Source organism: Canariomyces notabilis (assembly GCF_033297395.1).
Source record: "Canariomyces notabilis strain CBS 508.74 unplaced genomic scaffold N656scaffold_20, whole genome shotgun sequence".
In the NCBI taxonomy this organism is placed as follows: Eukaryota; Fungi; Ascomycota; class Sordariomycetes; order Sordariales; family Chaetomiaceae; genus Canariomyces; species Canariomyces notabilis.
Window position 1 is genome coordinate 305,205 of NW_027041842.1, and position 21,279 is coordinate 326,483.

General features: G+C 55.1%; 8 protein-coding genes across 8 annotated transcripts; 5 read left to right on the plus strand and 3 right to left on the minus strand.

The window, feature by feature from the left end:
* Positions 1–1,076: 1,076 nt before the first annotated feature.
* N656DRAFT_288242 (uncharacterized protein) lies at positions 1,077–4,647 on the plus strand. The gene is made up of 2 exons (XM_064809134.1): positions 1,077–1,203; positions 1,457–4,647. The coding sequence occupies exon 2, from the start codon at positions 1,459–1,461 to the stop codon at positions 4,414–4,416; it is 2,958 nt and encodes a 985-aa protein (XP_064667869.1). The 5' UTR covers positions 1,077–1,203; positions 1,457–1,458; the 3' UTR covers positions 4,417–4,647.
* Positions 4,648–4,834: 187 nt separating this feature from the next.
* On the minus strand, positions 4,835–7,594 carry N656DRAFT_736185 (DEAD-domain-containing protein). Its single transcript, XM_064812723.1, has 2 exons — positions 7,353–7,594; positions 4,835–7,292 (listed from the first exon to the last, which is right to left on the minus strand). Exons 1-2 carry the CDS (start codon positions 7,485–7,487, stop codon positions 4,878–4,880), a joined length of 2,550 nt encoding a protein of 849 aa, XP_064667870.1. The 5' UTR covers positions 7,488–7,594; the 3' UTR covers positions 4,835–4,877.
* Positions 7,595–7,938: 344 nt separating this feature from the next.
* N656DRAFT_838521 (uncharacterized protein) lies at positions 7,939–9,638 on the minus strand (the record flags this gene model as incomplete). The annotated part of the gene is made up of 3 exons (XM_064818865.1): positions 9,462–9,638; positions 9,019–9,395; positions 7,939–8,951 (listed from the first exon to the last, which is right to left on the minus strand). Exons 1-3 carry the CDS (start codon positions 9,518–9,520, stop codon positions 7,939–7,941), a joined length of 1,449 nt encoding a protein of 482 aa, XP_064667871.1. The 5' UTR covers positions 9,521–9,638.
* A 668-nt stretch (positions 9,639–10,306) lies between these two features.
* Positions 10,307–11,570, plus strand: N656DRAFT_288687 (kinase-like protein). Its single transcript, XM_064809135.1, has 4 exons — positions 10,307–10,507; positions 10,584–11,083; positions 11,148–11,260; positions 11,355–11,570. Exons 1-4 carry the CDS (start codon positions 10,466–10,468, stop codon positions 11,363–11,365), a joined length of 666 nt encoding a protein of 221 aa, XP_064667872.1. The 5' UTR covers positions 10,307–10,465; the 3' UTR covers positions 11,366–11,570.
* N656DRAFT_288688 (WD40 repeat-like protein) lies at positions 11,571–12,615 on the plus strand. The gene has a single exon (XM_064809136.1). It carries the CDS (start codon positions 11,775–11,777, stop codon positions 12,525–12,527), a length of 753 nt encoding a protein of 250 aa, XP_064667873.1. The 5' UTR covers positions 11,571–11,774; the 3' UTR covers positions 12,528–12,615.
* On the minus strand, positions 12,362–15,334 carry N656DRAFT_781932 (uncharacterized protein). The gene is made up of 4 exons (XM_064815668.1): positions 14,502–15,334; positions 14,083–14,392; positions 13,945–14,024; positions 12,362–13,891 (listed from the first exon to the last, which is right to left on the minus strand). Exons 1-4 carry the CDS (start codon positions 14,871–14,873, stop codon positions 12,704–12,706), a joined length of 1,950 nt encoding a protein of 649 aa, XP_064667874.1. The 5' UTR covers positions 14,874–15,334; the 3' UTR covers positions 12,362–12,703.
* A 2,139-nt stretch (positions 15,335–17,473) lies between these two features.
* N656DRAFT_800200 (uncharacterized protein) lies at positions 17,474–17,842 on the plus strand (the record flags this gene model as incomplete). Its single annotated transcript, XM_064817981.1, has 1 exon — positions 17,474–17,842. The coding sequence occupies one exon, from the start codon at positions 17,474–17,476 to the stop codon at positions 17,840–17,842; it is 369 nt and encodes a 122-aa protein (XP_064667875.1).
* Positions 17,843–19,993: 2,151 nt separating this feature from the next.
* N656DRAFT_781936 (uncharacterized protein) lies at positions 19,994–21,200 on the plus strand. Its single transcript, XM_064815669.1, has one exon. It carries the CDS (start codon positions 20,307–20,309, stop codon positions 20,820–20,822), a length of 516 nt encoding a protein of 171 aa, XP_064667876.1. The 5' UTR covers positions 19,994–20,306; the 3' UTR covers positions 20,823–21,200.
* The last annotated feature ends 79 nt before the right edge of the window (positions 21,201–21,279 follow it).

Here is a 21,279-nt window from a genome sequence, read left to right on the forward strand (position 1 = left end):
GTTCTGTCACTGTACTGTACAGTACGAAGGAACCTTCGTCCTTCGCTATCATGATTACGAAGTGACTTGGGAAGTACCCATGCCTCGTAATGCGGCCGTTAGGAATCGTGTGGACTAACGCAACTACAGTCAGGAACCTAAGATTACAATACTACAGTAGTATGCTGGAGCATGACCCTTTTTTGCGAGGCCTCGATGTCGGGTACCGATATGCGATGTAGAGATTCACAGTACGTACATACACTTAGAGCTTGGTGGGCGGTCGCTGTTGAGATTGCCCCTCGTAACCCGGAAACGGCCTTGACATGCGGCTTCGTGTTGCTCCTTGGAGGAGCGGCGCGTCGCAATTAGGTAGTTGATCGACAGTGATGGACAGACATGCGAAACAAACGATCTGAGTCCAAGGTCTCCATCTATAATCGCAACTAAAGTCGCAAGACTCCTGAACCTTCAAAGTACGAAATTTATTGCTCAATTCCCTCCATACACACATCCGGGAACCCTGAGTTGCCCCTCCATGCCAAGACCCCCTAACCTTGCGATCCCTTTACGGCTATTCACGATAGTTGCATACCATGGCCACCGTTGCTAAATATCCCTTAACAGCATATCAACACCTTCGGTGAGCTCGGTCAGCCCAATGCGTCCTGCAACCGCAGCACGGGCCTCAACCTCAACTCCGGCCCAACCTGCGTTGAGAACGGGGCGCTAGCGGAGGGAGCATAGCAAGCAGCATGGGACAAAGAAGTGCACCGCCTCGAGAGAGATGAAAGAAAAGTGAATCTGTTCGTGAATATTGACACCGCTTTCGGCCGACAAGGCAAAACCCTTCTTCGGCTTTTTTGCTGCGGGTTAATCGCATGGCCTTCTGTGCGTCGCACATTCCAGTCGCCCTTGCATCCTTCATCGAGTTTACATTCATCAATCCGTCCGATTCCGCTCATCATGAGCTTCGCCGTCGAATAATTGCGCCTCGAGACAAAAGAACAGCACCAGCATCCGCTCGCTCATCGCATTTCGCGCCCAAACCCAATTGAGAGCCCGTCGCTATTTTCCAAGCCACTTGAGGGTCGCACCGCTGGTGCAGTGACGTGTCGCGGGGTGTCTGTCAACTTCAATTGCCAGCATCAGGAACTGAATCACCAATCGTCGTTGCCGGCCACGCTGTCACTCAAATTAAGGTAGCAAGATACGAATTGACTTGTACGTATACACGTTTTATCGGGTTCCGATCATTTTCACCCAATCCTCTCAATTTTCATTCTCATTCCGACCTGCCTTTCATCCGTCTCTTGCCGCTCTTCTCATCGCATTCCCAAGCCCGTCATCTCTGAGGGCCTACCCACCTTCTGCTTTGGGATATCCCTCCACTGCAATTCACTCCTCGTTGCATCTACTCTCATCGCCATCAGCTACCAAGAGGCGCCGGAGACCAGGATGTACTCATAACTGGCAGCCATGGCTGACTTACTTGGCAGTCCATCGCCCTGGCTTACCGACTCAAGGGACGGCGCACGGGGTGGCGCGCCTGCATCACAAGAATCAAGCAACTATCAGCTTCTTAGGGCAGCCGTCGTTAAAGCAACCATGCCTGCCACGCGTGTTATTACTCGTACCACTCGTCGGGCAACTGCAAGTCCTTCGCCTGCACCATCGTCAAGGGCTGGATCACCACGCCCTGCCCAAGGCGCTACAATAAGGACGACCCCCATCCCAGCCAGGTACAGCACTTCTTACGGCTCTCCATTGGCGCAGCTCCCCGACCGGGGCGACGTCATGGGCGGAGGGGATGTTACGAAAGCTGCCGCCGAGATCTTTACGAGAGTTAACAAAGACAAGTTAGCCGCTCAAGAACGACGGCGGGCCAAACAGGAGGCGAGGGCGGCGAGGGCGGCAAACGAGGGCGGGAGAGAAGTTTCTGAGTCTCCAGAACCCCTAGGGATACGGCCTAGTATTGAGAAGGAGACGAGCAGCGAGGAAGATGGGCTTTTGGCTACACGAGCCCCTGAACCTGCACCGCGGAAGAGAACCCGCAATGATGAAGAGGCTGAGGCTCGAGTTGAGAAGGAGCGGAAAGAACGCGATGACCGGTTAAGACGGGAGCGGTCTGCAGAGGCCCAAAAGCGTGTTGCCCAAAAGCTAGCTGAGGCCCAGGCCGAAGCGCAAGCTGCCGAGGAGCAGGAGATTGCTCGCCAGAAGCATCTTGCTGAGCAAGCGGCTCGGGATGCAGCTGCGAGGGCTGCTATGCCCCCACCCCCACATCAACCAGTACCTAGGCGGCCATCCGGCAGCTTGCTCACTCCAGCAAGCCCTCCTTTACCGAACGGTATCTGGGAACGGCCGTCATCCGCGCGTAGCTACATCGAGGAAGGTCGCGTCTTTAATGACGCAACCGTCCAGACCCCCGCCCGCTCACCACTTGCAGATATCCGCCGGCCCGTGGCTCAACCACCAGCAGCCCTGTCGCCTGAACCCGTCCCACCCTCGAGTGAATTGCGCAAGAGCCCGCGACGTCCACGCACTAGGATTCAAGAGCCTCAACGGGACAATTCACCGTCCCCGGAGCGCCGCCGCCGGATATCAGTGTCCACCGAAGAGGAGCCGTCAAGTCCGACCAATGAGGAACAGCCTCAGCACAAGAGTCAAACAGGTCTTCCCATCGCTTTTAGCTTGGGGCCCGGGTTTCGAAACCGTTTTAAGTCATATCCACAACAATCCCAGAGTGACTCCGGGGGGGCAGACGTTGAAGAACCCGCCAGCGAGACATTCTTTAGCAATCGCCCTTCTCTGGCCCAGGCCTGGGATCTGCTCAGCATCGAGCGATTATTCAGGCCCTGGTCCATCTTCAAAATCATTGCCGGAGGGTTCCTCCTGCTCCATGCAATGCGTTTCGCCCACATTTTAGCCCGACCCGATATATTCGAATCCCCCGTTTTGAGGCTTAACTGGTACGGCTGGCGGGACTGGACAAGCAACGTTGGGCAGTTTTTCCCGTCGCCGCTACTTCATCCGCTTGGTGTTCTCAGCCCCGACCAGTACGATGACTTGAAGGACTATTTGGAGGACAGGACGACGTCTACTGAGGCCGCATTGGACAATCTCAGAGCGATCATTCCCAAGATCGTATCTGTTCAGAAGGACGCCGGTACTGGCAGGGTCGTCGTATCGGAGGAGTTTTGGCTTGCTCTCAGAGATCGGCTCAAACGGGACCAGTCTGTCCTTACCCTAGATGACAAAAGCCGCATCTCTGACAAGCATTGGAACGCTCTACAGGAACGGTTGAAAAGTGCAGGACTTCTTGACAAGACGATGACACCTGCTGAGGTGGAGGACGTGGTCGAGAAACTCGTGCCACAATCCTGGGAGAAGTGGGCGCAGAAGAATCAGCGCAAGGTAGCCGACATCCTGGGACGGGCCCCGGCACAAGGGAAGCCGTCCATTCAAGCGGGCGAAGAGTTCATCATGACAAGGGACGAATTCATCCGCGAGCTGAAGCAGCACGTGGCGCAGAGCAGGGCGCATATGGATAAGGACCTGGACGTTTTGCGGTCTGAACTGCGCAGCTTGGCGGACCAAGTCAAAGCCGCTGCGGCCGCTGCGGGCATACCCAAGGCCGAGATTAAGACTCTCGTCCAAAACACGGTTGCCAAAGCCATCGGCGATCTCCAGCTCAAGGCGGCCAGCAAGGCTGGCGCAGGGGGTAGCGTTGACGACCCTTTCCGCCGACACGTCAACCACTTCAGCCCGGGCAACGGCGCCCTAGTTGAAATATCCCTCACCTCCCCGGTATTCGCCATCACCCCTCGCCCCAAGATCTTCTCCAAGCGGTGGTTCAAATTCACGCGCAAGACGCCGCAGTTCCAGCACGCCGCTGCCCAGGCCCTCACGCCGTGGGCCGAGGCGGGCGACTGCTGGTGCGCCGGCATCGCCGCAAGAAACAGCACCACGCCCGTCCCCGCCGACCTGGGGGTTCGCCTCGCGCAGTTCATCGTGCCCCAATACGTCGTCGTCGAGCACATCGAGCCCTCGGCGACCAGGGACCCCCTGGCCATGCCGCGGGACATTGAGGTGTGGGCCGCCTACGACAAACCCCCCAGCCGCGGCGGCGTCGGTCCCGGCAACGGCAACGACCGCTTCGACAGGGTCCTTGATTGGATGGCGGCCAAATTCCCCGAGGTCGACCCCTTCAAGCACCGGTGGGCGGCCCAGGGCCTGGCTAAGATTGGTGCTTTTACATATGAGCATAAGGAGAAAGGCCGGGGTGTGTTCGTGCACAAGCTGTCAGACGACCTTGAGAGGATGGGCGCTGCCACGGATATGGTTGCGCTGAGGGCGGTTACGAACTACGGTGCGAAGGATCATACATGCTTTTATAGAGTGCGGTTGTATGGCAAGCCCGTCGATCAGGAGGGGTGAAGAGACGAGTAGGGTAGGATGACGGGGTGGAACGGGGATGGAGAGCAACATGTTAGATGTTGTCTCTTCGAAAGGAAGGTACATTTATGGATGGGATGGAATGGAACGGCGTCCAGGGGATTTGGCGTTTTAGGAGGAGGGTCGATACCACAGGTCACAAGTGTGCTTGCTCTCGGAGATAGGTGAGATTGTTCCTCGGAGGATGGGGTTTCTCGGCGGGGTTAGGTTCCTCCATTCGCGCCTCTATATAGCATTTTTATCTAGGGTAGTCGGGTAGAGAGCAATTAGGACCAAGTCTCCTCGTTCAAAGACCAACAGCTGTCATGATACCTCGTTGCGCATAACGGATCATGCGCGTCACGACTTACTTGCAGATCCTCGAAAGTGCAGACAGAAGCTGAGATAAAAAGAGTCAATAATCTCCTCTAATGATAACCGACGTAGTCGGGTACAGCTCAGACTCAATCCTCAAGCAACCCAGCAGCCAGCTTCTCCAAATCCTCCAAATTATCCGGCTCATGATCCATTTCAATAACCTTCCTCCCACCATCCTTCTTCTTCTTCTTCGTCTTCTTACTCTTCTCTCTCCCCCCTTCCTCCTCCTCAGAATCACTCTGAAACCACTTCTTCACCTTCTTCCTAGGCGGCTCCCTCTCCTCCTCCTCCTCCTCCTCCCCTCCTCCCTCCTCCCCACCACTTTCATCGTTCTGATACTGATACTGCCCGGCAATAGGCAACGACCTGAGCAGCGCAAGGGGATCCTCCGCAGCAGCCTCATCACCACTAGCAACCTCCAGCTGCGCACCCGCACCAGCACCAGCAGCAGCCTGACCCAGCGCCAACCTCTCCTCGCGCTCCCTGGCCTTTTGCCGCTCGCGCTTCTCCTTGCGCCGTTGCTTGGCTAACTGCTTGTCCTCGACGTCGGCCTCGCGGACCTTGACCGTCTCGGACTCAACAAATTCACGCCGCAGCTGCTCGGCGGGGCCCTCGCGCTTGAAGTCGTCTTCGCCTTGTAATTCGTAAATGGGGTGGGCGTTGCCCTCGTCGTCAAAGACGAGCTTGCTGCCCTTTTCCATGTACTTGGACAGTTTCTTTTTGGACTTGAGCAGTTTCTCGCGGCGATGCGAGTCGATTACCAGCTCTGACTTGCCGAGTTTGACGACCTTTGGTTGTTGTTGTTGTTGTTGGTTGGGGTCGGAGGAGGTGGAGTTGGTGTTGTTGTTGCCATTGGCGGTGCCCCCTCCGGCGGCTGCGTCGAGCTGGTCGTCGCCGTCCAGGACGCGTTTTACGGAGAGGAAGCCAGCTTCGTCGTCGTCGGACTGGGCTTGGTCTTCGCCGAGAAGCTTGCGGTAGTGGGAGGAGAGGACGTCTTGGTTCTGACGCTCGGCCATCTTTTGGTACTTGGTTCGGACTTGGTCCTTTTTGCGTTTCCCACCTTCGCCATCGGAATCCGTGTCGGAGTCGCTAGACATGGCGGCTCGGGAGGCGTTCTTGAGCCGTTTGACGTCTTCGCCTTTTTGGAACTTGATCTGGGGTGTCCCCGGGAGGCCGAGGGATTCGGCGAAGCCATCGAGGTCTAGTTCATCGAATTTAAAGACTTCTTTGTCTTTTTGTAGGTAGATGGAGCGGGTGTAGGAGATGAAGGCCTTTTGGCCGAGGTATTTCAGGTCGGCAGACTGGAAACACAGGCTTTGCAGTTCATTTTTGATGCTCTTCTTTTTCTTCTCACGGACGTTCACTTTTTGTATCGGCACCTTTTTGTGCTCCAGCCGTTTCAGGAAGCCGTCCACCTCGCTTGGCTCCAGAAACAAGACCGCCCGGCCTTTGCTCTCATACCGAGCTGTCCTTCCGACCCGGTGGATGTAGGTATCGGCGTCTTCCGGGCAGTCGACCTGGATAACCCAGTCGACAGCGGGAAAGTCTACACCTCTTGCGACGACGTCGGTGGCGAACAGGCAGGAGTACTTTGCAGAGGCGAACCGGGACGTAATCTCCATCCGCGCCACTTGCTTCTGCCGTCCATGAAGGTGGAGGAGCGGAATACCGGGCTGCATACGCTTGAAGCTCTCGTACACAAACCGGACCTGCTTGCCTGACGAAAGGAACACAATGATCTTGCTCTTCAGATTGGTGCGCAGAAAGCCCCAAAGCGTGTCGAGTTTCTCGGTCAAAGGTGTGACGATATAGGATTGCTGTAGTGTCGAGGGAGTGGCAGTCGGCGCAGCTTCATGCACGGACACGTATTCAGGATCCTTCAAACTCAATCGCGCGAGGTCCGACACTCTCTTGCTCTGTGTGGCGGAAAATAGGAGAGTCTGCCTGGTCTTGGGGAGATGCTCGACCAGGGCATCGACGGCCGACTGGAAACCCATGTCCATGATGCGGTCCGCCTCATCAAGAACAAGAATCTGCAGATTGTTCACGTCGAAACCGGCTGTTTGATCCAAATGTTGCAGCATCCGGCCTGGAGTGCACACCAGGATGTTCATGCGCCCTAACCTTTCAGCCTCCTCTTTCAGGCTCTTGCCTCCAATGACTAAGCCAGCCGAGAAGTAATGATTTCGCCCAATCTTCCGCAGCACCTCGAAGATCTGAACGGCCAGTTCGCGGGTGGGACTGATGATGAGCGCGCCGAGCCCGTCGTATTCGGTCCATTGGGCCTGGTAGAGCTTCTCGAGGACGGGGACGAGGAAGGCGAGCGTCTTGCCACTGCCGGTTTTGGCGGCCCCGAGCACATCGTTGCCCTTGAGGGCCAAGGGAATCGCCGCTCGTTGAACATCGGTGAGGACTTCGAAGTGGGAGGCGCGCAAGCCGGAGGCGGTGGCTTCGCAGAGAGGCAGGTCGCTGAATTTCTTGATGTCGGGCGACTTTGGGTCCTTGTGGTAATATCATCGTTAGATCGGGTGAATTACTCCCCCAAAGGCCCTCGTACTCACCAACTGATTGACAGCCTCTCTGAGCTTCCCAAGATCTTCTTGCTCCCGCTTTCTCTTCAGGGACTTCAAGTCTGATCTCTTGGGTACCGGCTTTGCGCGCTGGCCAGTCCCTCTTTTGGCACCGCCTGCTGCCATGCTGCCGTCTCCGCTGAATGCCGCTCGTGTTGTAGCCGGGGTCGCCGTCCAACGTCGCCAGAGTCGAGCACCTTGGTCGTCCAGAAAATTTTGGCGGAGAGGAATTCTGCCGCTTTGCCCCACCAGAGATAAACTGGTGTGGGGACATGGGAAATTTCAACGAGCAATCACACCCTAACCCTAACCCTGAACCCTGAAGTCAGCGCCTTCCCTTGGAAACTCTAAATGAACCGTTCACAGACCCAGGACGACTTGGTTGAGCTCTTGAGCTTTGGGCTTCGGAATATCGACGAAGCAAGATCGGCGAAAAGTTCAATAATGGATGCATACAGAAACGCTGCACAGTACTTGATTGGGAGGTCATCTTCGCAGCTTGTTCCTCAGACAGGCCAAATCCCATGCAGACGAAGAGGAAAGAAGTTCAGAACAGCTACCGCTTGCTGCCCCCGACTCAAAGAGAGATATCATTGATGGCGCCAAGGACTTTCTCGATATACCTCACACCCACCAACACTCCGTCTTCGTCTTGGAACTCCTGCTCGTTTCCAAAGTACATGTTTCCCTCGTCCAGACACGTCAGACACATCTCGACCACCCTGCTGTATTTCGTGCCCATCTTGGCTCTTAACGCGCTGCTCTGGCAGAGGGAAACGAGGTGATCTTTCATGGCAAAAGCATTGCGACGCTCGGCCCCGTCTTCAGTCAAACACAGAGCTTTGGACGGTTGCGCCTTGTCTCCGGGACCGTCGTAGGTGACGAAACTCTCCCACATTCCGATCTCCAAAAGGCATACCCCGAGACTGTAAATGTCGTGCTGCATGACAAAATATTCGGCATTGTCTCCCTGCCGCAGCGGGTGCTTGTACAGGCCCGTCTCCCATCTCGGGTCCGCGATTGGGTACGTCCTCCCGTCAGCGTTTCGGATGACTTGGAAGCCGTCTAAACACAGCTTGTTCGGGACGTCTCCTTCGTCCGGCTTGCCGAGAATCAAGATTGTCTCGGGCCTGATATTCTTGTGTACAAACCCGTACAGGTGTACATAACAGACAGCATTCGCAAGCTGCTTTGCCACTTGCAGGCGATCAGAGAGCGAGCTATGGGCCTGACCTGACAGAAGCAGTTGCCGGAGGCTCTGTACGACAGTGTAACCCTCAGGCACGCGGAAGAGAAAAGAGAACCCAGCCTTGTTGGCATGCCGTACAACACCCTTGCAACTCAGGAGGCCCGAAATAAAGGGATCGGACTGCCGGAGGCGACGGGCAAAGTCACGAACGTCCTTTTCCCGGCCTGGCCCGCTCGAGACCACGTCGATGAGGAGGCGCTTCTGGCCATCCGGAGGGACAGCCACGCTGGCAGAATAGACTGGGACGGGCATCTCGGTGTACCCATTCAATCCTTCCTTTCCGATAAAGACGCTTTGGGAATCCGGGCCAGGTTCTCTAAACGCCCTGCGAAAATCCCGTGCTGATCGGTTGAAGCTCGACGCAGCTTCAGGCCCGGTTCGAATCGCCTTGTTAAGCGTATCTTCAACACGCGGAAGAAGCGAGCTTGATCCAACAGAACCAGGAAGGCTCGTAGAGTTTCTGCCAGCTTTCCAGCTCCACTATAGTCTCCTCGAAGGCATCCCTCAAGAAAGCCAACTTCAGCTTGTTTGCCATACGTGAATGCTCAGGCAAAGCAATTCTTGCAAATTTTTGAGTGGTAATTTCCGCCTTGGCGAGCAGAATGTTTAGCACGCGCCTCTGAAGGTCCCTATGCTCGGCGGTCATGGTGTTTTCTAGCTCCCTGGATACCTCTAGCTGACTCTCAATTCGCAGTATGCATACCTGGATGCGAACGAACATCTCATACAGCGTCGAGTCGGCATGCCGGTAGGTCTCACAAGCTTGGAGCAAGTTCCTCACCGCCCTGCAATCCTTCTTGTTTAGCCCTGTGAATGCTCAACCGTGGCTGCTGTGCAGAGAAGATCCCTACTTGATACACACATCTATTGCCCCTGGAATGCCCAGGATTCCCAAGGCGAGTTCAGCCATGGCCAGACGGTGAGGCTGGATCCGTATCTGTCGATTGCTATTGAAGTCGGTAATTGCAACCAAGACAAGGACTGCGAAACACGGCAAGAGACTTCGAGACTGTCGCTCACTCGCCGAGCTCAGAAGAAGCTGCGCCCCCGCCATAGGGCTGAAGTCCGAGACATTCCTACAGGCTACATGCAGCCTGAGGCTGCCCAGCCGTCACACTCACATAACCCGCAACAACGAATCACACTTGTCCGCCCAGAGGCACCAGACTTCTGCACGAAACCTTCCCTTACAAATGTTACTCACCAATCAAAGGGTGAGGCTGTGCTGAAGGCTTGTATTGGTCCAACCAAGCGATTCTCTACCGATCGTCCAAAATTCACCCAGGGCATTCCGACGGAACTCCAAGCTGATGGTCCGCAACTGGCAATCACGATGGAAGACGAGCTGCCGCCTGACGTCAGGTTCCATAAACTGGAAACCCGGTTTCCAAGGAAGCGTGTAGTGGAACACATCAACGACGGCGGTGACAGTGAATACTGGAAAAGCGACAAGCTGCTTGTCGGTCTGGCGGTCAGGGCAGAGTTTATCTCCAGAGATGCATCAGTGACAGCCGGATCAATGACCTACGCGCTGTGAAAACAATTGCTCTCCATGATGAAGGCCGAAGAAAGCGCTACATTCGAGAACTACAAATATTGATCAGAGTTTCCCACCCCAGGGTTCGTGTCTTTGAGTCGCTCTTTAACCTCAGCCCGTCTGCTGACTTGCAATACCGCGCAGTATTCCAGGTACTTTGTACAATCACTGGGATGGTACTTGAAGGAGAACAAGTTGTGCATCGCAATGGAGTACATGGAGAAAGGGGACCTCGAGACCTAGCTGCGCAATAAGCCGCCGTTGCCAGAAGCTGAATGCCGCCAAATCGTATGGCAGATCGCCAAAGGTCTACACTTCATGCACAGTTTGGGATATGCGCGTCGGGATATAAAGCCTCAGGTTAGTAAACGCACACCAGCACGCAGTTCAAGACGTTCTGCGGTATGATGACCTCAATTTCTGACGCTTGATAAAGAACGTGTTGATTCAGCAATGTCCGGTAGAGGGTACGCCTCATGGTTGGTGGGTCAAACTCACCGATTTTGGCATTAGCAAGCCACTGGAGACAGCTACAGCCGGGACAAGCACAGTAATCGGCACTCCATCGTACATGGCGCCGGAGCTGTTAGGACTGGTAACCCCAGGGTCGTTAGGGACGGGCAACACTGCTGATATCAGCTATCCAGCCGCCGACATGTGGGCTCTGGGCATCATGACCTACCGTATGGTAATGGGGATCGCCCTGTTCTCAATATACTGGGAGATGTCTCAATATTGCCATAATCCGGAAGTCCAATTCCCTCACAGCCAGTTAGAAGATCGCAACATCAGCCCAGACGGTTGCGCCTTCATCCAAGCCTTGTTAGCACCGCGGTTCCCTTTGCGGTTAAGCTCAACGGCGGCCCTGGCCCACCGCTGGATTCGACCCTCTACATCGAACGTATCGGCAGCAGTCATCGTTGAGAGCGATACAGAGTAGGTCTCATGATTTGCGAAATCGGCAGAGTGGTACTGAAACGGAGTTAACGAACACTACTAGTTGCTCGTCCACGTCTTCGGCTCAATCCTCTAGAAATAGTTCATTCGACGAGGAAAGAGGAATGACGACAGTCGTTTCCGATGCTATGAATATTTCGAGTCACCCAAGTCCAGGTAAGGAATGGTCACCCACTCGGAGCCACGTCCATGAGGACGATGTCACCGCCCGTCAGCCAGGAGTATTTGGCCCGTTTCTGAGACTGTTGAGTTAGGGCATGATACGGACCCTACAACCGAAGACCAAGACAGCCTTGGAGCAGGGATCAGAGGAGACACGACCGCCGTACACCCGCTGCCCGGGAATGATACCACTACAAGCAACAATACTGCCGCGTCGGAGCTTCGCAACCTGACTCTCAATGGACATAGCGGCATGATAACCTCACTGGTTTTCTCTCCTGACTCGAAATTACTAGCGTCGGAATCATCCGACGGGACTATCCTGCTCTGGGATACGACTACATAGCGGCGCTCCAAATCGCTCAAGTGTCATAACGCTAACGTTAAATCACTCACGTTCTCTCCCAACTCAAGACTGATAGCCGCTGTGTCATATTGCCGCCCTCCGAGTCTCGAGGTTTGGGATACAATCACAGGGAAGCGCCGACTGTTCCTCAAGGACGTTTGGATGGACCACTGTGACAGCGTCAAGCCAGTTGCTTTCTCACAAAACTCGAGAATACTAGCAGCAAGGTCACAGTACGGCTATATCGAGCTTTGGGATACGATTACATGGGAGCGTCACAAGAAACTCGAACCCCCATATGTGACTTATGCAGTTGCCTTCTCAAGCGACTCAAAGCTACTAATGCTAGTTCTAGGGCCTAGGAGATCGGAATCAGCACCGTATACTATCGAACTTAGGGATACAGCTACTTGGGAGCTGCGGAGGACAATCGATGATCTCCATGGGGACTCGGAGGCGCTATTCGCTTCCTTCTCGCCCAGCACGAAATTACTAGGACTAGCATTAAGCTCGCGACTCAGGCCCGGGCCACGCAGCAGTAGCCTAGTCCGGGTTTATGATACAGATACATGGCAGTGGCAAGAGATCGATCTTCGGGACCAAAGCTTGACTGTGGTCGACTCATGCGCTTTTTCACACGATTCCAAAATCCTAGCCTTGAGGTTATCCGACAACACTCTCCGGTTTTGGGATACATTCACGTGGAAGCCCTTGGAGATGCTCGTGGGTCTCAGAGTTACATGCGTTTCCTTCTCCAGCTCGGATCTCTTAGCCTTAGGATCAAATGACAGGACGATCCAGGTTTGGGATATAGGACCAGCAATTGGGACCGAGATAAGAGCAAGGAGCAAACTGGGGAAAGCAAAGAAGGGAACGAGCTGGAAGCCGATGATCCACTTCTTCCGCGGACATTAGGGATAAAAAGGAGAAATTTACACAATGGATCATATCCATCAGTAGTAAGACTCATCTCTTTCCCAGTAGTGTCTACTAGGCGACTCTTGAATTCACAGCATATCATCCAACTTCAATTCTCTAGATCTCCAAAGGGTATCCAAACCAACCGCAAAAAAGAACCCACGACAACTTCTCTAAACCACCTTCCCGGCATCCTTAGCTCTATCCATAACAACCTCGTCCTCATACTCCTGACTCCCACTCTGCCTGTCGTACGCCACCCGGAGGTCATTAATCTCATCCCCAACCTCCATCCACTTGTCACTGGTCGCCGGAACGGGCGAGATCTTGCACAAACCCCAGTACAGCCCCGCCGACACGATGAAGCCGCAAAAGAAGTTGAGGTTGTAGACGTACGTGGCGCCGATGGGGACCGGCGTGCCCACGGCGCCAGCAAAGCCCACCACGTTGATGACTATCCCCCCAATGTAGGCCGCATAGGCGCGCCAGTTGATGCCATAGGAGAAAAAGTAAGGCCCGGACTTGCGCGCGTCGTACAGCTCCTTCACCTCGAGATAGCCCCGGCGCACAAAGTAGTAGTCGGAAATCATGACGCCCGCGATGGACGACAGGAACACGCTGTAGGCCGACAGATATGTCGTGAACTGGTTGCTCGAGGTGAGCAGGTTGTAGGGGCACATGGCGAGGCCGACGGCGGCGCAGATGTAACCGCCGCGGCGGATGTTGAGCCAGCGGGGGAGCAAGGCTGTCATGTCGGTGCCGGCCGAGACGGAATTGGCGGCGATGTTGGTGCCGAGTTGGGCGAGCGAGAAGGCCGCGGCGATGACAAAGACACCGAAGCGCTGGGCCGACCCGCCGTCGTCGATGAAGCGCTCCAAGAGGACGAGCGGGTCCCAGATCGGGTCGCCTCCGTAAATGATGGACGAGGCAGAGGAGACGATGATGCCGATGAAGGAAGTGAATGCGAAGCCGATGGGGATGGTGAACAGCTGCGACCAGAGTGCGGCGCGCGGCTTGTTGGCGAAGCGGGAAAAGTCGGGGTCGTTGACGATTAGAGTGGCAAAGTTGGCAATGGAGCTCATGATGCCCTTGACGAATTCCCAGGCGAGCGCGGAGCCGGAAATGGTCGCGGGCTGTCTAACGATGGGCCCGACGCCGCCTGCCCGCACCACAGCCCAGATGAGAAAGGCAATGCCCGCGACAGGGACAAAGTAGGCTTTGACCGTGAACAAATGCCGGACCTTGTGGACTGGGAACCAAATCGCAGGGAGCGAGCAGAACCAGAAGATGAAGAAAGAGACGTAGTCGGCTGTCTTGGTGCCTGACCCCTCTGGGAATGTGTTCGGGATCGTGTTACGGTCCTGGGAAATGTAAGAAACTGGTGGCGAGCAGACTGCCAAGTGGATTTGCTCACCCAGCTCGTCCAGATGGCTCGGATCATCAAATACACGCAATGCCCTCCTATGTAAGCCTGGACGCCGTACCAAACGCATGCTGTTGCATTGTTAGCACCCCATACTGACAGTATGCTCAGGGGCGAACGCCCACGCACCCATTGCAGCTCGGTTCAGAACCGGCCACAAGCTTCCCCAGATACCAAACGACGACCGCGCCACGACTGGAAAACCAATGTGGTAAGTTGCGCCAATCCGACCCGTCAGGCAGATGAAGAAGCCCGAGATGGCGTAGCCAATCCAAACGCAAAGCCATGACTGCCACCACGACAAGCCGCCGACGATCATGGAGGACGAGATCATCCACGTATTGATGTTGAACGAGTCGGCGACCCAAAAGCCGACAAAGTTCCAGGGGCCCCATTGGCGGCGCTCAGGCTCGACAGGCTTCAGATCGTCGTTCGTCAACTGATGGGAAGAAAAGGGCTGGTGTCAGCTGCCATGTGCTGGACGACAAAATGCGATCATGTAGGAGGCTCCATATCCTCAGGATGATGGGCGCGGCGGAATTTCACACCATTAACTGCGCGTTGGTCAACCCGGGCTCCGTGTCCACGGCCAGCTTGTCGGCGAAGCGCCTGAACGCGCTAGGTTTCTCCGTCATGATTGCGAAGCTGCTGTCTTCAATTTCGTGAAGTACGGGAGAGAAGTGGAAAGTAGGTGTTAATGGCCCTCGGCCACCAGCTTCGAGGGGTGGCGGTTGTTGGATTGCAGTGCCGTCCCCTGTTGAAGGATCTGCACTATGACGCACGACACACGTGAAGAGGGGATCGCCGAGTTCGACCCAAACCACGGGGAGCGGTTCGTTCAAAATCGAGGTGCAGAGTGGATCATCGGGGCAAGATCGCAGCCGCACACAAAACGACTGAGCTTGATGAGCAGCGCTCATGATTGGGATTTCGTCCGATACTTATCAAGACCCCTTATCAGCTCCATCGTTGGGACGAGCCGACAATTCGGTTCACATCGCCGAGGTCTCCCCCACGCCATGCAAGGAACATCTAGACTCTGCGATAGCCTCAGGGTTCGGAAAGCCATGCGCGAGGGTTCCAATCCATAATCCATATGATGGTGACCGGGGAATACGATATGGACAGGGCTAACCCTCGGTGTTAGCACGCAAAAGATATCGTTCGAGAACTCAAAACGGAATCGAGTCGCGACGGGTCCTGGAGAGCTTGCCTGGACAGGGTTAAGAAGGCCTTGGCGATGGGCCGACAGCGGCGGTCGATTGGCCCCGTACGGCGAAGGATATCGTCTTATCTCCGCAGCAGGTGCGGAGCGTCGATAAGGATGGATAAGGCGTTGCACTGCCGAACCCCGCAGGGTCGAGAATCTTTTACTCGATCTCATCGAGTCAACGTCCCGCTCCAGTGGTGTCAGTTCAACACTCGAGAGGATGGATCAACTTTGCCGCATTCTTACCTTATACACTATACTATTCTGCACGTGCCGGCTTGTAAAGCGGCCCGGTATTGGACCCGGGGAAGACCTCGACTTCCCGTGGCATTCGGATGTCCAGACTTTAGGCCTTGGATGTTGGTTTTGGACTACTATTCTTCCGATTAGTATACTGATCTCCCGTTTGTTAGTTCGTCATATTTGCACCTTCCTACCTTCATACATGACAATGTGACAATTTTGACACATGCCTTTGAGAGTATGAAAACACACCGAGAAGTGGTGAATTGATGGGTTGCAGGAGGTGGTTGGTTGGAAGAGCTACCTTAGAGCTCACTTGCATCTTGCCTTCCTGGCAAAAGTTCCCCCTTCCCAATACGGTAATGCTTTGACCCCCAAACCAAACCGCAAAAACCTCCATTGTTCTTGCCGCGTTTATCAAAGTTTCTTGACCGCCAAACCAGGTCGCTCCAAGGCATCTTTCGTTAACCGTCCAGTCCGAATCGAGGACGGAGTGAAGGGATGGTACAGTGTATGATCCTTGGCTGTGGCTGAGGTTTAACTACACGCGTACATACAGGTCTCCGCCAAGCTACTTACTAAGGTCCAGGCATCTTATTATCCTGTCTTGGCTGAAGGCAGCCGAAGGACGACTCAACAACGGGACGGGTGCCGGCGCAAGCTCCTGGTGAACCCGGCTTAAACCCGGGGACCTTGCCCGGAGAGGCATGTAAGTGCGCTCAATGTCTGGGCTGTAGGGCTGTGCGAGTACCATTCTACCTGCCTTCGTCACCTACCTTGCCTACCCGAGTCAAGGTATAGGCACCTTGGCGTCGAAACTCGTAGTTCTTGCCAATCCGCTTTGTGCGGCTTGGCTAGCATCCTACCCTGAGTCTGAACCAGAGCCAAGGAATGAATCAGAATGATCATCCCTACCTACATGGACACGACATGCAGGGCAATCTGGGAGATTCTTGACTGAGAGGTTGCTCGCTGACGAGGACCGGAGGGCCCCCTTGTGCCTTTTCCTTGAAACGAGAGAGGTGCTAACGGTATGTACAGGTAGCCCGAAGCATCGTGATCTTAGTACAGAGAGCAGTGTATGGGTTCGACCCTGTAGTCCTACTAGTAGTTTTGCTCCTGAGGCTACCTTTCTTCCTTACCCGTCAATCAAGGTAGGCGGCTTAGTAAGGTAGGTACCAAAAGGCAACAGGAACTACTAGTACCCTGCAGGCAGGAACGAGGGCTTCAAGAAATGAATCATCTCTTGGCTCTTCCAGCCGGAGACTGGGCACGGCCATCGTTGTTTCCGGCACTCTCTTGTAGGCCGTCGCGATGACTTCCTGCCGCTGCTCCGCTGGAGACGGACTGAGTAGCCAACAGCCTCGTCCCGTCATTCGGCCCGCCATACATGGGGATAGCTATGGACCACCCGGGAGATGAAGACGACGCCGGGGACGTCAGCACCAGAAACACCTCTTGGCGTTTGGGCTGTGGTGCTGGTCTGACCTGTCATCACCAATCCTATGATCATGAGCTGGGGCAAGCTAATCAAGTCTTATGTGTAGGGTACCATTATGCATATGGCCAAGATCGCGGAAACCAGGCAGGTGAAGGGCCTCGCGGTTCAGACGGAGATTGGAATTCGTCAAGGCTCCGCTGCTCCGCTATGTCCGTGATGGATTGCTTTGCTACTGGGGATTGGCCCCTTAGTACCGTTGGGCCAAAGAACTCTGTTAGAGAAAGGTGACTGAAGGGGTTGAGGGCTATGGGGGTAACTACCTGAAGGGGCTGGGGGCATGACGGTTGGCAACCTGAACATCGAGGTGTATAACTTCAAGTTATACATCATGTCCAAGATGTCCTGCTGCCTATATATATCAGTCAAGTCTCCCTCCCAGATGCTTCCAGTCAACCTCAAGACACTCACCCCTTTTCCAGCAAGCCTTGTTCTCTCCATACTAGCTCTTAAGAATGTGAGTCTTGAGCCGTCCACGATACGAGACCCCCGATTGAATCACGGCTAACTTGATCAAGCCATCCAACTATCTCGCATAATCTACCAACCGCGAAGCTACTATCGCCATCATGAAGACCGCCATCCTGATCACCATGTACTCCGTCCTCTCGGGCGCCGGAGTGGTCCTGGGCGCGCCCGCCGCTTCTGCCCCTGGTCCCGATGCTCCGGGCACTTCACCTGCCCCGGGCCCACACAGCCACCTCCTCGAGCTTCGCCAGGGCGAATGGAACCCGAACAGGTGCCCGGGCGGCCGCGATTTCGCCTTTTGCGTGCCGTACATGAACGTCTTCAACTGCCCGCCCATCTCAGGCCCCGGCGGCTTCCCTCAGCCCGACGGCGCGTGCGTGGCCATGAATAATCAGATCTGTGCCTGCTGGTGCACTTGCAACAGGGCCCAGTGCGACGCGGCCAACCTGCGCGTTCCGGACTACTGCTAGGTTGGGGATCATCGTTACGGTACCGCTGGCTAGCTAGGCTGGCTTTGACTGGAGGTTTCGGAACTGGCGGGAGTTTGGGGCTTATAACTGCTCAACTGGCCAGTTATGGGTTAGGCGCCGGGGGGTTTCGAACATTAGCTATTGGTCACGGTTGATGTGGCCTGGGAGGGACAGTTTCTTTTCTTTCAAATGCAGAGGCACCGGCAGATCTCGTCCGCCTCGGGCCCCCGCCATGGCACAGGTCTACGCGCCCTGTACTTAAATAACAACATTCTTTTTCTATAGGAGGGCGAGGCCATCTTGATGGGTTCCCCGAGTACAGATTACTGCGACCAGATCATTAGTAGTAATACCTACCTAGCTACCCGAATCACTGGTCAACCTCGCGCAACCTGGTCTCATACTGACAGTGAATTGTGAGACTAAGACAGAATCCCGACCCCCCTGACTCCTTGCTTTCCAGCTAGCACCTCTGACCTCTCTGAGAACCTTCTAGCCATCTGGAAACTTCTGACCGCGAGCTGCTCCAGCATCCCCTCATCACTGAGCAGCACAGAAGTTTCCATTCCAGGCTCGCGGCCAGAGGCCTGCTATATCCCCCCTTATTTCCATATTGGCGGTTAGGAGTTAGACTCACGATTGGTTACTGCCTTAGGCAGCCGCATTACAGAAAATCTTGATGAAGGATACGCCATAGCCAAGTTAGCTACTAGGTACCTTCTTTAGGTATGTCCGTAGGGCGAACGACAGGAACCCGGTGTCACAGTGAGCAGGACAATGCCGAGTGAATTCATCTCCCGGGCCAGGTCCTGGTCCGATGTCTGTCGTTGCTGATGAGCATCATGTCAAGCTGAGGAGAGAGTAGGGTTCAAACAGCAGCAAGATCCAAGATGCCGATTCCTGGTCCTGACTTCCTGTTGGGGGCTGCAGACTCAAAATTGATGAATGTGATGAAGGCTCTCCACGATCAAGGTGAAATCCAGGCATCGGCAACATGTGCTCGACCGACCAACTCCAGTCCACCGGCATCGCAAGAATACTGTGCCGTCGCCGCACACGGGAAGCCTAGGGGTCTAGCCAGCAGACTGAGCATGCAACGCTACGGTAAGCATTTGCTACCTTGCTGCTCGCAAAGCTTTCACGCGTAGGCGAAGGTCTGCGTGACGGAGTACCTTTCGCACTAGTAGTCAAGAAGCCGATGAAGAAGAAAAACAACACCCAGCTCAGCAGGTGCTGGAGTTCAGGCAGAAAATTGGCCAGCCGAGTGGAAGAGGCTGGCCAGTTGGATGCCTGGTGGTAGTCAAGGCTGTCAGGTAAGGTAGGTAATCAAGCTCAAGGGATATCAGGGGTAGGCGGGTATCAACCGGGCGTATATGTTCATTCTCGGCCGCATGTTTGTTCCTCGGTGCTCACTACCTTCGGAAAGATGGCCGAGTCACCAGGTGCCATATCGCCAATCCAGCTGTGAGGACGTGTTTCCTCCATTCCGTTTCCCGCGGGTGTGCGTGCAGATTGTATCGCTTCTTCGGACGAATGGAACGTAGTTGGGAACTTGCGGCTAGAACCATGGGCCTGGCGGTAGCTATCCAGATGCAACGATTTCACTAGTCAGGGCTCGCGGTTGTTAGTTGTCAGTTCTCGCTTCTCAGTTGTCAAGCCGTGCTCCAAGAGGCCCACAACCCCGCGGTTGCAGTTTCTGGCGCGAGGTGCCCCGCACGACGACCGGGCCTCACTGCAGCCTATCAGCGGCAGGTGATTTGAGAACTCGATCCGGACAACTGGAGTCGGCTGCCAGAACCGATCCTATTCGCTGGCACATCCCGGAATTGGCCGAGAACCTTCATGGCTGTCGCAGCACATGCACGGCAGCCTTCCCGACGTCAGAACGCTGCGCCGGAAAGAAGCGGCGGCAATTCCATCTGTCTTTCCAATCCAGTTTCACCTCGGTCGGCAAGGCCACGCTTGTGATTTTCCACGATTTTGCTTTGCAAGGCCTCCATCAACACTTTACATTCGCCTTTTTCTGTTTCTCGGCCGACTTTCCTTTGGGCCATCGACAAACGCAGTTTGGAGACCAACGCGAGGGGACCACACCACGCTGCGACAATATCAACGAATTTTTCACGATTTTTCAGCGCAAAGACGGGTTCATCACCACAAGCACGACGTCATCGAGCTACTGCAATAGGCCAGTCAAATATCACGGAGACGGCGTTGGGCGCTTGACAGAGCAGTTTTACGCTGCTGGGTTCGGAAATCACCATCAAATAGGTATCAAACAGGGAACAAGCCGAGGGCATCTCGAGAGAGCTGCCGGCTCAAACAGACTTTAGCACCACGCCGCTGGCGGCGCCTTCTTCCACCCCGCCCTAGACCATCAAATACCGCGAACAAACAACCCGACAAACTTCTACCTTCCACCCACCGATTGATTAGGCACCCAACCCGATCAATGACCTCCAACATGTCCTCACAACGCCCCTTCTTCCTCTCAACCTTCTTCGCCACCTTCCGGCAGGGAGCAGCGGCGGCCCCATCCCTTTCGAGCGCCAGCGCATCAGCAGCAGCCCAGCAACCAAACAAGCACGCGACGCAATCATCCTCCGGCCCGGCCCCGTCGGCCACAGCAGCAACATCACAGGCATCCTCGTCCTCGCAATCCCCTCCCTCGACATCGGCGCGATCCGGCAGCGTCATCAGCCAGTTGCCGTTGCACTCCCCGCGACATCATCACCACCACCACCACCATCATCATCACAGTTCGGGGGGTATCCCGATACCACAACAGGGAAGCCATAGCCAACGGAGCCGGAGAAGAGGGAGTGATAGCAGCAGCGAGGGGTTTAGGGATGCGCTCGGGGCAGAGAAGCTGTACATTGGCGGGCGGACGGCGACGGGCGAGGAGAAGTTCTTCAAGCTTGGGGTGGTGAGACGGGTGAGGAGTGGGGATAGGCTTAGTTTGGATCGGTTGAGTTTGTGATGGGGCTTGTGGGAGTGTATGCTATGCTATGCATGGGGAAGGAGTGGGAGTGGGGGTAGAGCGACCCCGGGGGAGGATGCCTAGCTACTTGATATGATAACCAGGACAGAAGGGCATGATCTGAGATTGATGGGATGGGTTTGTGGACGGCGTTCGAAGGCATCGGTCGGATCGGGCTAGAGTGTGGACGGGTGACTGCTGTTAGAAACACACATATATTGGGACTGGATAGGGTTTGGTTGGTATGGGTCCATCTGGCAGGGAAAAAGAGTACAATGCCATGCTGGTCAGTAGATGTTTGACAGCGCAACATAACGCATTTTAACTTTGTATATCCGTACACCAACCTAAAGTTGACCCATCTTCATCGCAACGTTCTTCTCTCGCTCCCCGAACATCTCTACCTCCCTCCCTGTCCTCTTCACTGACATCGCCGTCGCCATGATTATCTTCCCCC

Coding starts and splice junctions, on each gene's coding strand:
- N656DRAFT_288688 (XM_064809136.1), top strand. CDS start 11,775: ATGGACCACTGTGACAGCGTCAAGCCAGTTGCTTTCTCACAAAACTCG.
- N656DRAFT_288687 (XM_064809135.1), top strand. CDS start 10,466: ATGCACAGTTTGGGATATGCGCGTCGGGATATAAAGCCTCAG. Junction 10,508..10,583: donor GTCGGGATATAAAGCCTCAG/GTTAGTAAACGC, acceptor CGCTTGATAAAG/AACGTGTTGATTCAGCAATG. Junction 11,084..11,147: donor ATCGTTGAGAGCGATACAGA/GTAGGTCTCATG, acceptor GAACACTACTAG/TTGCTCGTCCACGTCTTCGG.
- N656DRAFT_288242 (XM_064809134.1), top strand. CDS start 1,459: ATGGCTGACTTACTTGGCAGTCCATCGCCCTGGCTTACCGACTCAAGG.
- N656DRAFT_781936 (XM_064815669.1), top strand. CDS start 20,307: ATGTCCTCACAACGCCCCTTCTTCCTCTCAACCTTCTTCGCCACCTTC.
- N656DRAFT_736185 (XM_064812723.1), bottom strand. CDS start 7,487: ATGGCAGCAGGCGGTGCCAAAAGAGGGACTGGCCAGCGCGCAAAGCCG. Junction 7,293..7,352: donor GAGAGGCTGTCAATCAGTTG/GTGAGTACGAGG, acceptor TATTACCACAAG/GACCCAAAGTCGCCCGACAT.
- N656DRAFT_781932 (XM_064815668.1), bottom strand. CDS start 14,873: ATGAGCGCTGCTCATCAAGCTCAGTCGTTTTGTGTGCGGCTGCGATCT. Junction 14,393..14,501: donor TGACCAACGCGCAGTTAATG/GTGTGAAATTCC, acceptor TCTTCCCATCAG/TTGACGAACGACGATCTGAA. Junction 14,025..14,082: donor TCTGAACCGAGCTGCAATGG/GTGCGTGGGCGT, acceptor ACAATGCAACAG/CATGCGTTTGGTACGGCGTC.